The 12,399-nt window shown below is 38.2% G+C and overlaps 1 protein-coding gene across 1 annotated transcript in view; it reads left to right on the forward strand.

The window, feature by feature from the left end:
- Nucleotides 1-9,636, forward strand: part of RYR2 (ryanodine receptor 2) — a 549,009-nt gene extending 539,373 nt beyond the window's left edge. The window contains exon 108 of the mRNA XM_057736978.1: nucleotides 8,280-9,636. Within this exon, the coding sequence (XP_057592961.1) occupies nucleotides 8,280-8,375 (96 nt within the window). The 3' untranslated portion in view covers nucleotides 8,376-9,636. The remainder of the gene's footprint in view (nucleotides 1-8,279) is intronic.
- Nucleotides 9,637-12,399: the final 2,763 nt, after the last annotated feature.

A 12,399-nucleotide genomic window follows, 5' to 3' on the forward strand; every position in this document is an offset into this window, starting at 1 on the left:
ACTGGGGGAGCGGGTGTGGCTCACTGTGGGGACAAGGACACTGGTGTTGGAGATACCAGGAAATATTTATCAGCCTGAGCTCTCTCAGAGGTCGCCATTTTGGCATGCAGACCTGGCCCCACCCAACTGCCAAACTAGCAACAAGGCAGGAACACAGCCCCACCCATCAGCAGGCAGGGTGCCTAAAGACTTCCTGAGTCCACAGCCACCTCTGGACACGCCCCTTGCACGGCTGGCCCACCAGTGGGCAGGCACCAGCCCCTCCCACCAGGAAGTGTGCATAAGCTTCTAGACAAGCCTCACCCACCAGGGGGCAGACACCAGATGGAAGAAAACTGGAAGTCTCACCCAGACTGCAGAACTGAGTCCACAAACACAGGTTGGAAACTACCCTGGGACCATCTGGTCCCTGGCCCTTGGCGATGAGAGGGAGTATACTGCTGGGACTCATTGGACATCCCTAAGAGGGCCACTTCTCCAAGGTCGAGAAGTATAACTTACCTTCCACATACATAAACATACAAACAGAAATTCAGGCAAAATGAGATGGCAGAGGAAAAAGCTCCAGACAAAAGAACAAGATAAAAGCCCAGAAGAACAACTAAGTGACATGGAGGTAGGCAATCTACCTGAGAAAGAGTTCAGAGTAATGATTGTAAACATGATCCAAGAACTCAGGAAACAAATGGATGCACAGAGTGAGAAGTAACAGGAAGTTTTTAACAAGGAGTTAGAAAATATAAATAACAATAAGTGAAATGAAAAATACACTAGAAGGAATTGATAGCAGAATAAATGAGGCAGAATAATGGGTAAGTGAGCTGCAAGATAGAGTGGTGGAAATCAATGCTGCAAAACAGAATAAAGAAAAAAGAATGAAAAGAATTGAGGACAGTTTAAGAGACCTCTGGGACAATCTCGAGCACACCAACAGTCACATTATAGGGGGTCCAGAAGGAAAAGAGAGAGAGAAAAGGCCTGAGAAGATATTTGAAGAGAAAATAGCTGAAAACTTCCCTACCATGGGAAAGGAAATAGTCACCCAAGTCCAATAAACACAGAGTTCCAGGCAGGATTAACCAAGGGGGACACACCTAGACACACAGTAATAAAATTGACAAAAATGAAAGAGAAAATATTAAAGCAACATTGGGAAAGCAAAAAATAACATACAAAGGATTCTCCATAATACTATCAATTGATTTCTCAGCAGAAACTCTTCAAGCCAGAAGGGAGTGGCATGATATATTTAAAGTGATGAAAGGAAAAAACCTACAACCAAGAATACTCTACTCAGCAAGGCTGTCATTCAGATTTGACAGAGAAATCAAAAGCTTTACAGACAAGCAAACATTAAGAGATTTCAGCACCACCTTTATAACAAATGCAAAAGGAACTTCTCTAGGTAGAAAAGAAAAGGCCACAACTAGAAACAAGAAAATTACAAAATGGGAAAGCTCAACTATAAGGCAAACATACAGTAAAAGTAGGAAATCCTCCACACAGAAATATGATAACTAAACCAGTAATCTTGAAAGGAGAAGGATACAAATGCAGGATATTTGAAATGCATTTGAATTAAGAGATCAGCAACTTAAAATAATCAAGTATATGTGTAGACTGCTATATGCAAACCTCGTGGTAACCACAAATCAAAAATCTATAATTGATACACACACATAAAAAAAGGAATCCAAGTAACACTAACAATAGTCATCAAATTACAATAGAAAAGAACAAAAGAGGAAAGGAAGAAAAGACCAACAAAAACAAATCCAAAACAATTAACAAAATGGCAATAAGAATATACATATTGATAATTACCATAAATGTAAATGGATTAAATGCCCCCACCAAAAGACATAGACTGGCTAAATGGATTCAAAACCAAGACCCATATAAATGCTGTCTACAAGAGACCTATTTCATATCTAGGGACACATACAGACTGAAAGTGAGGGCATGGAAAAGTGAACTCCATGCAAATAGAAATCAAGAGTAGCAATACTCATATTAGACAAAATAGATTTTAAGATAAAGACTGTTACAAAAGACAGAGTGTGACACAACATAGTGATCAAGGGAACAATCCAAGAAGAAGATATAACAATTATAAACATATATGCACCAACATAGGAGCACCTCAATATAGAAGGAAATGTTAACAGACATAAAAGGAGTAATTGACAGTAACACAAGAATAGTGGGTGATTTTAACACCCCACTTACAACAATGGACAGAGCATCCAGACATAAAATCAATAAGGAAACACGGGCCTTAAATGACACATGAGACCAGATGGACTTCATTGATATTTATAGGACATTCCATCAGAAAGCAGAATACACATTCTTCTCAAGTGCATGTGGAACATTCTCCAGGGTAAATCACATCCTGGACCACAAAGCAAGCCTTGGTAAATGTAAGAAAATTGAAGTCATATCAAGCATCTTTCCCAACCACAACACTATGAGATTAGAAACCAACTACAAGAATAAAACTGTGAAAACCGCAAACAAGGGGAGGGTAAACAATATGCTGCTAAACGACCAATAGATCCCTGAAGGAATCAAAGGGGAAATTTAAAAATACCTAGAGACAAATGATGATGAAAACATGAGGTTCTAAAACCTATGGGATGCAGCAAAAGCAGTTCTAAGGGGGAAGTGTATAGCCATACAAGCTTTATAGTTTACAGCCATATAGCTTCAAGAAGCAAACAAAAATATCTCAAATAAACAACCTAACCTTACACCTAAATCAACTAAAGAAAGAACAAACAAAATCCAAAGTTAGTAGAAGGAAAACAATGAAAAAAGATCAGAGCAGAAATAAAAGAAACAACAGAAAGGTCAATGGAACTAAAAGCTTTTTCATCAAAAATATAAACAAAATCGATAAACCTTTGGTCAAACTCATTAAGAAAATACGGAGGGCACTCAAATCAATAAAATTAGAAACAAAAAGGGAGACCACAGGAATACAAAATATAAGAGACTAATACAAGCATCTATATGCTAATAAATGGACAACCTAGAAGAAATGGACAACTTCTTAGAAAGGTACACGGAAGAAATAGAAATAGGAACAGACCAATTACAAGTACTAAAATTGAATTTGTGATTTAAAAAAACTCCCCAAAACAAAAGTCCAGGACCAAATGGATTCACAGGGGAATTCTACCAAACATTTAGAGAAGAGATAACACCTATCCTTCTGAAACTAATCCAAAAAAACTGCAAAGAAAGAAACAGTTTCAAACTCATTTTATGAAGCTACCATCACCCTGATACCAAAATCAGACAAAGATACCACAAAAATTGAAAATTACAGGCCATTGTAACTCATGAGCATAGATACAAAAATCCTCAACAAAACACTAGCAAACCAAATCCAACAATACATTAAAAGGGTCATACACCATGGCTGAGTGGGATTTATCCCAGTGATGCAGGGTTTTTCAATATTCCCAAATCAATCACTGTGATACACCACATTAACAAATTAATGAATAGAAATCATATGATCATCTCAATAGATACAGAAAAAGCTTTATATAAAAGTCAACATCTGCTTATGATAAAAACACTCCAGGAAGTAACCATAGAGGGGACCTACCTCAACATAATAAAGGCCACATATGACAAACCCACAGCTAACATCATACTCAATAGTGAAAGCATTTGCTCTAAGATCAGGAACAAAACAAGGATGTCTACTCTCACCACTTTTACTCTATGTTGTTTTGGAAGTCCTAGCCCCAGCAATCAGAGAAGAAAAAGTAATAAAAGGAATTCAAATTGGAAAGGAAGTAAAACTGTCACTGTTTATAGATGACATGACACTATACATAGAAAATCCTAAAGATGCTACCAGGAAACTACTAGAGATCATCAAGGAATTCAGTAAAGTCACAGGATATAAAAGTAACACATAGAAATCTGTTTCATTTCTATGCACTAACAAAGAATAATCAGAAAGAGAAATTGGGAATCAATCCTATTACCTAAATGTCCATCAACAGAGGAATGGATAAAGAAGATGTGGTACATACAATGGAATATTACTCAGCCATAAAAAAGAATGGAATAATGCCATTTGTAACAACATGGTTGGACCTAGAGATTGTCATACTGAGTGAAATAAAACAGATAAAGAAAAATATCATATGATATCACATATATGTGGAATCTAAAAAAAATGGGTCAAGTGAACTTGAGTCACAGATGTAAAAAAAACAATTTCTGGTTACCGGGGGGAAAGAGGGAGAGATAAATTGGGACATTGGGATTGACATATACACACTAATATATATAAAATAGATAATCAACAAGGACCTACTGTATAACACAGGGAACTCAATACTCTGTAGTGACCTATATGAGAAAAGAATCTAAAAAAAAAATGGATCTGTGTATATATATAATTCACTTTGCTGTACAGCAGAAACTAACAGAACATTGTAAATCAACTATACTCTAATAAAAATTTAAACATAAAAGAATTTCATAAGGACAAAAACAAACAAAAAAGAAACAATCCCATTTACCATTGCATGAAAAAGAATCAAATATCTAGGAATAAATCTATCTAAGGAGGCAAAGAGCTGTACTCCAAAAACTATGAGGTGCTGATGAAAGAAATCAAGATGACACAAAATGATGGGAAAATATACCATATTCTTGGACTGAAAGAATCAGTGTTGTCAAAATGATTAAACTACCCAAGGAAATCTACAGATTCAGTGTACTCTGTATCAAATTACCAATGGCATTTTTCAAATAACTAGAACAAAAACATTTGTAATTTGTATGGAAACACAAAAGACCCTGAATAGTCAAAGCACTCTCAGGAAAGAAAGATGGAACTGGAGGAATTGGGCTTCCTGACTTCAGTCTGTACTATAAAGCTATAGTAATCAAAACAGTGTGGTACTGGCACAAAAACAGAAATATAGATCAATGGAACAGGATAGAAAGCCCAGAAATAAACCCATGCATCTATGGTTACCTAATCTATGACAAAGGAGACAAGAATATACAGTGGAGAAAAGACAGTCTCTTCAATAAGTGGTGCTGAGAAAACTGGACACCTACATGTAAAAGAATGAAATTAGAACACTCCCTAATCCCACACACAAAAATAAACTCAAAATGAGTTAAAGACCTAAATGTAAGGCTGGATACTATAAAACTCTTAGAGGAAACATAGGCAGAACACTCTCTGACATAAATTGCAGCAAGATCTTTTTTGACCCACCTCCTAGAGTAATGAAAATAAAAACAAAAATGAATGAGAGCTAATGAAACTTAAAACTTTTGCCCAGCAAAGGAAACCATAACCAAGACAAAAAGAAAACCCTCAGAATGGGACAAAAAATTTGCAAACAAAGCAACTGAGAAGGGATTAATCTCTAAAATGTATAAACAGCTCATGCAGCTCAGTATCAAAAACAAACAAACAAACAACCCCATGAAAAAATGGGTGGAAAACCTAAATAGACATTTCTCTAAAGAAGACATGCAGATGGACAAAGAGTACATGAAATGATGTTCAACATCACTAATCATTAGAAAAATGCAAATCAAAAGTACCACGAGGTATCACCTCACACTGGTCAGAATGGCCATCATCAAAAAGTCTACAAGCAATAAATGCTGGAGAGAATGTGGAGAAAAGGGAACCCTCCTACACTGTTGGTGGGAATATAAATTGGTGAAGCCACTATGAAGAACAGTATGGAGGTTCCTTGAGAAACTAACAACAGAGCTACCATATGACCCAGCAATCCCACTCTTGGACATATACCTGGAGGAAAGTATAATTCAAAAATATACATGCATCTCAGTGTTCGTTGCAGCAGTATTTAAAATAGCCAGGACATGGAAGCAACCTAAATGTCCACTCAGCAGAGGAATGAATAAAGATGTGGTATATGTATACAATGCAATATTACTCAGCTATAAAAATGAATGGAGTAGTAGCATTTGTGGAGAAGTGGATAGACTCAGAGACTGTCACACGGAGTGAAGTAAGTCAGAAAGAGAAAAACAAATATTGTGTAATATTGCTTATATGTGGAATCTAGAAAAATGGTACAGAAGAATTTATTTACAAAGCAGAAATAGAGTCGCAGATTTAGAGAACAAACTTATGGATACCAAGGAGCAGGGGGGTGAATTGGGAGATTGGGATTAACATATATACACTACTATTTATAAAATCGATAGCTAATGAGAACCCACTGTATAGCACAGGAAACTCTACTCAATGCTCTGTGGTGACCTAAGTGGGAAGAATATCTAAGAAAAGAGGGGATGTATGTATACATATAAATCATTCACTTTTCTGTACAGTAGAAAGTAACACAGAGTTGTGAAACAACTATACTCCAAGAAAAATTAAAAAAATGAAAAGGAAATCCCAGAAATAAACCCACGCACCTATGGTCAATTAATTTACAACAAAGGAGGTACAATAAACAATGGAGAAAAGACGGTCTCTTCAATAAATGGTGCTGGGAAAACTGGACGCCTACATGTAAAAGAATGAAACTAGAACATTCTCTAACACCACCCACAAAAATAAACTCAAAATGGATTAAAGATCTAAATGTAAGCCCAGATACTATGCGACTCCTAGAGGAAAACATAGACAGAACACCCTTTCACATAAGTCACAGCAACATCTTTTCAGAGCTGTCTCCTAGTGTAATGGAAATAAAAACAAAAATAAACAAGTGGGGCCTAACTAAACCTAAAATCTTTTGGACAGCAAAGGAAGCCATAAGCAAAAGGAAAAGAAAACCTACAGACTGGGAGTAAATATTTGCAAATGATGCAACTGACAAGGGATCAATCTCCAAAATATATAAACAGCTCTTACACCTCACTATTAAAAAAAAAAAAACCCAATCAAAAAATGGACATAAGACCTAATAGACATTTCTCCAAAGAAGACATACAGATAGCCAAAAAGCACATGAAAAGATGCTCCACGTTGCTAACTATTAGCGAAATGCAGATCAAAACTACAATGAAGTATCATCTCACAACCGGTCACAATGTCTACCATCAAAAAGTCTACAAGTAATAAATGCTGAGAGGGTGTGGAGAAAAAGGAACCCACTTTCACTATTGGTGGGAATGTAAATTGGTGTAGCCCCTGTGGAGAACAGTATTGAAGTTCCTTAAAAAACTAAAAATAGAGCTACCATATTATCCAGCAATCCCACTGCTGGGCATATTTCTGAAGAAAACCATTAACTTGAAAAGATACATGCACCCCACTATTCATTACAGCACTATTTACAATAGCGAAGACATTGAAACAACCTAAATGTCCACTGACAGATAAATGGATACAGAAGATGTGGTGTACACACACACACACACAAATGGAATATTACTTAGGCATAAAAAAGTATGAAATAATACCTTTTGCAGCAACATGGATGGGCCTAGAGATGATCATACTAGGTAAAGTAAGTCAAATAGAGAAAGACAAATATATGATATCTCTTATATGCAGAATCTAAAAAGAATGATACAATTAAATTTATATACAAAACAGAAAGAGACCCACAGACATAGAAAACATATCTATGGTTACCAAAGAGGGAAGCGGAGAGAGGGATAAATTAGGAGTTTGCAATTAACATATACACACTACTAAATATAACATAGATGATCAATAAGGACCTACTGTATAGCACAGGGAACAGTACTCAAAATTTTTTTAATAACTTATAAGGGAAAAGAATCAGAAAAAAATATATATGTATGTATATAACTGAATCATTTTGCTATATACCTGAAACTAACTCAACATTGTAAATCAACTATACTTCAATTAAAAACATTACAATAAACAAATAAATAATTGCATATTAAATGTTTAAGGTTCTGCTTGAGCTGTTTGAAATTCTCCCTCCACAAATTCTCCCTCCCATTGTTAATAGTTTGAATTTGAATGGTGCAGTTAATGAAAATAATAGTTTTAAGGAACTCTCAAAAGCATATATCACAAATAGGTTGTTTTTAATCATTATTATATTATAGTCAGGATGAAGATTATTAGAAATAAATAAGACCTGGTATAGTTAGGAACTATGTAAAGGAATTTGGGATTCTCCAATGACATAACTGTGTAATATACCATTATACATATGTGATATACATATATAACAAATATGGGTTTCTTTCTAGTTTATATTTTGTGGTAACACAGAGATCTTAAGGAAAGACATGTTGTTAACACATTGTCTTTACTTTTACAGGAATCTTATGTTTGGAAGATGTATCAAGAGAGGTGCTGGGAATTTTTCCCAGCCGGGGATTGTTTCAGGAAACAGTATGAAGACCAGCTAAATTAATCTCAGTCCCAGATCACCTCCAAAAACCAAAACACACACACGCTGTCTCTGTCTTTGTCTCTGTCCTTCTCTTTCTAGACTCTGTCTCTCTCTCTGTTCTCTCGGAAACATCCCGCTGATTTCGTGAATTGCCAGTGTTATATGCTTTCTCGGAGCAGTGAAGCTGTGTTTCTGAAGACCTGACTGTGCTTTTCCCCCCACCTAGTGTATTTTCTTTGAGAATAATGACTGAAGAATAATCTAAATTCATACACAGACAAAACAGGAACTTTGGAAAGAAAACCATTTTGGAGACTCTCAATCATTACACAGACAGATTTCCTTCTGCGACTCCTGGAAATCTGCTTGCACTATGGGACATTCACAGAGAAGCGTGGCAGCCACACTCATCCGGCCTCTTTATTTCACCATCCAGAAAGGAACTCTCTAATGGTCACAGAGCACTGTAGCACTTACCAGATTGCCGTGGACACCAGTTACGAAGGGAAATAGTGCCTTACTATATGTGGGTTGAGCTATGCAGAAGATATGTGCATGAAAAAACATCTTTATTTTCTTTATGTCGACTTTTTTTCTTAGTTAGATTGATTTCTGTGAGGCTTTTTTTTTTCTTTCATGCTTTTCTTCGGTGGGGGAGGGAAAGAAAAGCAGTGTGCGTGCACCTTTTAAAAAAAGACGGGTGGCCTGTCTCAGGACAAGAGGAGGTTCTTCTCATTCATCCAAATTCCCATTTCCCCTCCCCCTGTGCTCCTGCTCTTATTTTGGTAATGCTCTGATGCAATATTGCAACTTTATGAAATCTTTGTATGAAAACAAAAAGACTGCAAAAAATACACTTTCAAAAGAAATAATTCATTGCATGTTTATTATGCAAGTTTAAACGAACCAAGAAAACGTTCAGAAGCAAGTTGATCCACGTGAGAGAACTTTCATGATAATTATATTCATAGTAATAAAGTGTTGTGGGCCTTATTGTATATTTGGAGCCAGTGTCATCCACCAACAATGTGATACATTATGAACTTGACAGTAGTTTGGGGTTTTTCTCTTTCTTTCGGCCACCTGTGATCAGTTGAGGACTTCTTGTCAGGCCATTTTTTTTAATATCAAAGCTGAAGCAATATCCATTCAGGGATTTCATCAGTTGCATCAAAAAACATGGATAATAATATCAGTCACTCCATTTTGAGTCCTTTTAAATGTAATGCGAATCTTTACAAATAAAAAGACAGATTCAGAATGGAAGCAAGATCATTTTGCAAATATTGGAGCTCTTTTATTACAAGTCTGCTTGTTAATTTTAGAATTGTAAAACTGCTCTGATTAAACTATTTAACTAACTTTCTCACCCTCTTCTTTCTGCATTTCACATATAACTGGGATGCATCAGAAAGCCTTGAAAGCCTTGAGCTTTTAAGTTGAGTGTGTCCAGGGCCACTGCCTTAAGGCCTGTCATACGTCTCTGTAGCTAAGCAAGTTTTCTGCCTTTATGATCATGGAACCTCAGAGCTATCTAGCATTTTGAATCATCTAGCCCCACCCCTGTCATTTCTTTGTCTTGGGGTCATCCAGAGTTCTTGGAAACCACCGATGACAGAAAAATCACTGTCTCCGAAATCATTTTAATTTTTATCCAGCTTTCATTTTAGATAGCTTTTCCTTATTCAGGGCAAATACGTTTCTATGCACTAATAGGGCTTCATTTTCTGTCTTAATCTGAAAGAGGATTGACACACAAGTAAGTGATATATTAAACATTCAGACACTAACTGAACATTTGCTGTGTACCAGGATGGTGCCGGATATCAACGGTCATTTTTCAGCTTGTTGGTACAACATCAGAGCTGTGGTACTTCGATTGTGCATTTGTCTTCTGGTATAGTAAGCGAGGAACACTTTGTCCTTCTTTCTTTCTAGGTTCTTTGGCTGGTTAAAGTGAGATAAGACAGATTCACAGGAGAAAAACAATTTTGTACGTACGTGAGTCCCACAAAGACACGAGAGGCTCCCGACAGGCAGGCAGTGAGGTCGACCTGCCAACCTGAGCTCAGGAGAAGAGGGTGGACTGGGGTCTGGGCCTTCAAGGGGAAGGAAGACAATTCACAGCAAGGTGGGAGGAGCAAACGTTTGGGAAACAGATATCTGCCCTACCAGGTAGAGGCAACGGGACGCAGAGGGGACTTTGCACAAACGGGCCCTGCCGGGCTCCCCCCCAGCTTCCCACACCAGCCGCCACTCTTTTTTTTTTTTTTCAGCCACCACTCATACTTATGCCTGGGGATGGTTCTCTTCCTGGACCAGGTCTTCTGTCTAAATTCCCTTAGACACTTAAGGGGGAGGTAAAAATCTCTCCCTGAGTGTGTTGAGGCTTGATGGACTTCAGCTCAAAGTAATCCACACACCAGAGTGACACATTCTGGGGCAACTCATACTAAGCCTCTCAGTAACATTTTAATTGGGGAGGAGTCAGTTTGGGCTTTGGGAATCCCCAGTCCTGCTCAGGGAGGTGACCTCATGTTCTGAGGGGTCTGGATGAAATAAATGAGGTCAGCTCCACAAAACATCCAAGAGCATGTTCCTTTTTGCCACAAAACACTGCAGAGGAGGCACACAGCAGAGAGGAAGAAATGTGTTTCCACACATAAAGTCTAATAGGTTCAGGTCGTCTGTTCATAATGCCAAAGTCAGAGTTGACGTGAAACAACAGTCCAGGTGAGAGGTGAGCGAACAGATTCCTAGTTGTCACTTGGATTTTGGAAGTTCTTGTACACGCTTCTGATTGATTGCTTCTGGCTTTAGAGCCCTGGTAGGTGACAGACAAATAAGTGCTCAGGGAGAAGCAGAGAAAGAGGCTGCATTCAGGAAAGGAAGCTTCCTCCGTTAGTGGACTTCGGGCATCAGTGTTGGAGGAATAGTAAAGGAGCAGAGCCGGTCACATTAGAAGTTGTCATCGGTGATGTCAGTGGCCAACAGTTAGAGGGGGTTACCTCTCTGTTCCCGTCTCAAGGCCTCAAGAAGGAAGGAGGGGATTTTCGGCAATGGCATAATTATTCTCCCAGGAAATGTTGCATGAATGACAAACACACTGCAACTCTCCTCTTCTCTGATTAAACTCAGGGCTGCCTGACTCAAACTCAAGAAATGTAATCCCTTCAGAAATTTCCAAGTATTAAAACAATCACAAAGAGTTTTGCAATAGCATATCTTCATATCTCTGCTTCTACTCTCACAGTCGTTTTTCTCTTTCCTTTTCTCCCCACTTCTTTTCCTTGGAAACATCTCTTGATCCTACGCCATAAGATAAACTGCTAAAGCAGGCAGTGAGCTAGATATGAGCAGAGAAAGGGGGGCACAGGCCAAACGGCAGGAAACCACACATCTTATAAACAGTGGGAGTCCTTGGGTAGACGAAGAAAAGCAGGAACTTCCAGACTGACAGGGAACCACACGTTTTTGGGTGACCGGTGTCCCAGAGGCAAAGAAAGATGGGATAAGGTGGGACTCTCTGGTGTCCAAATGTAACCTTTTGTTCCCTATGCCCTCATTACAATAAAATTAGCCTTGCAAATAAGACGTTCCCATCATGCACTGATGCCATGACATTTCCAATCAAAGCAATTTCCATGCACTGTTTTTAGGCACACGGTTAAAAGCATAACACCGCCTCCTCCCTGCAGCTTCCCTTATAGGCTTATTACAGGTCCAGTATCCTTGTCTCTCTCTGCGTCCCTCTCTCTCTCTTATAATCCACTTATTTCATCCCTTACTCCGCTGGATATGAGGGAAAAGAATCTGCCAGGCATTTTTTCAGCCTTGCCACTAGGTCTCGTACCTCTCTCGTTACACGCAAGGCATGTCAGGAAGTTTCCAACCATTCTCACAACCATTCTCACAAAGCTCCAAACCACCGGAGCTTTGCCCTCTGGGTTTGCCTTATCCACCCTTTAACTAGCTGTCATCGGGTTCAATTGTGTGGAAATGTAAAATGCAGCCTTACTTGGACTGGAAGAGAGTCGCCCCGTGG

Source organism: Hippopotamus amphibius, chromosome 5 (assembly GCF_030028045.1).
Source record: "Hippopotamus amphibius kiboko isolate mHipAmp2 chromosome 5, mHipAmp2.hap2, whole genome shotgun sequence".
NCBI classification, from domain to species: domain Eukaryota; kingdom Metazoa; phylum Chordata; class Mammalia; order Artiodactyla; family Hippopotamidae; genus Hippopotamus; species Hippopotamus amphibius.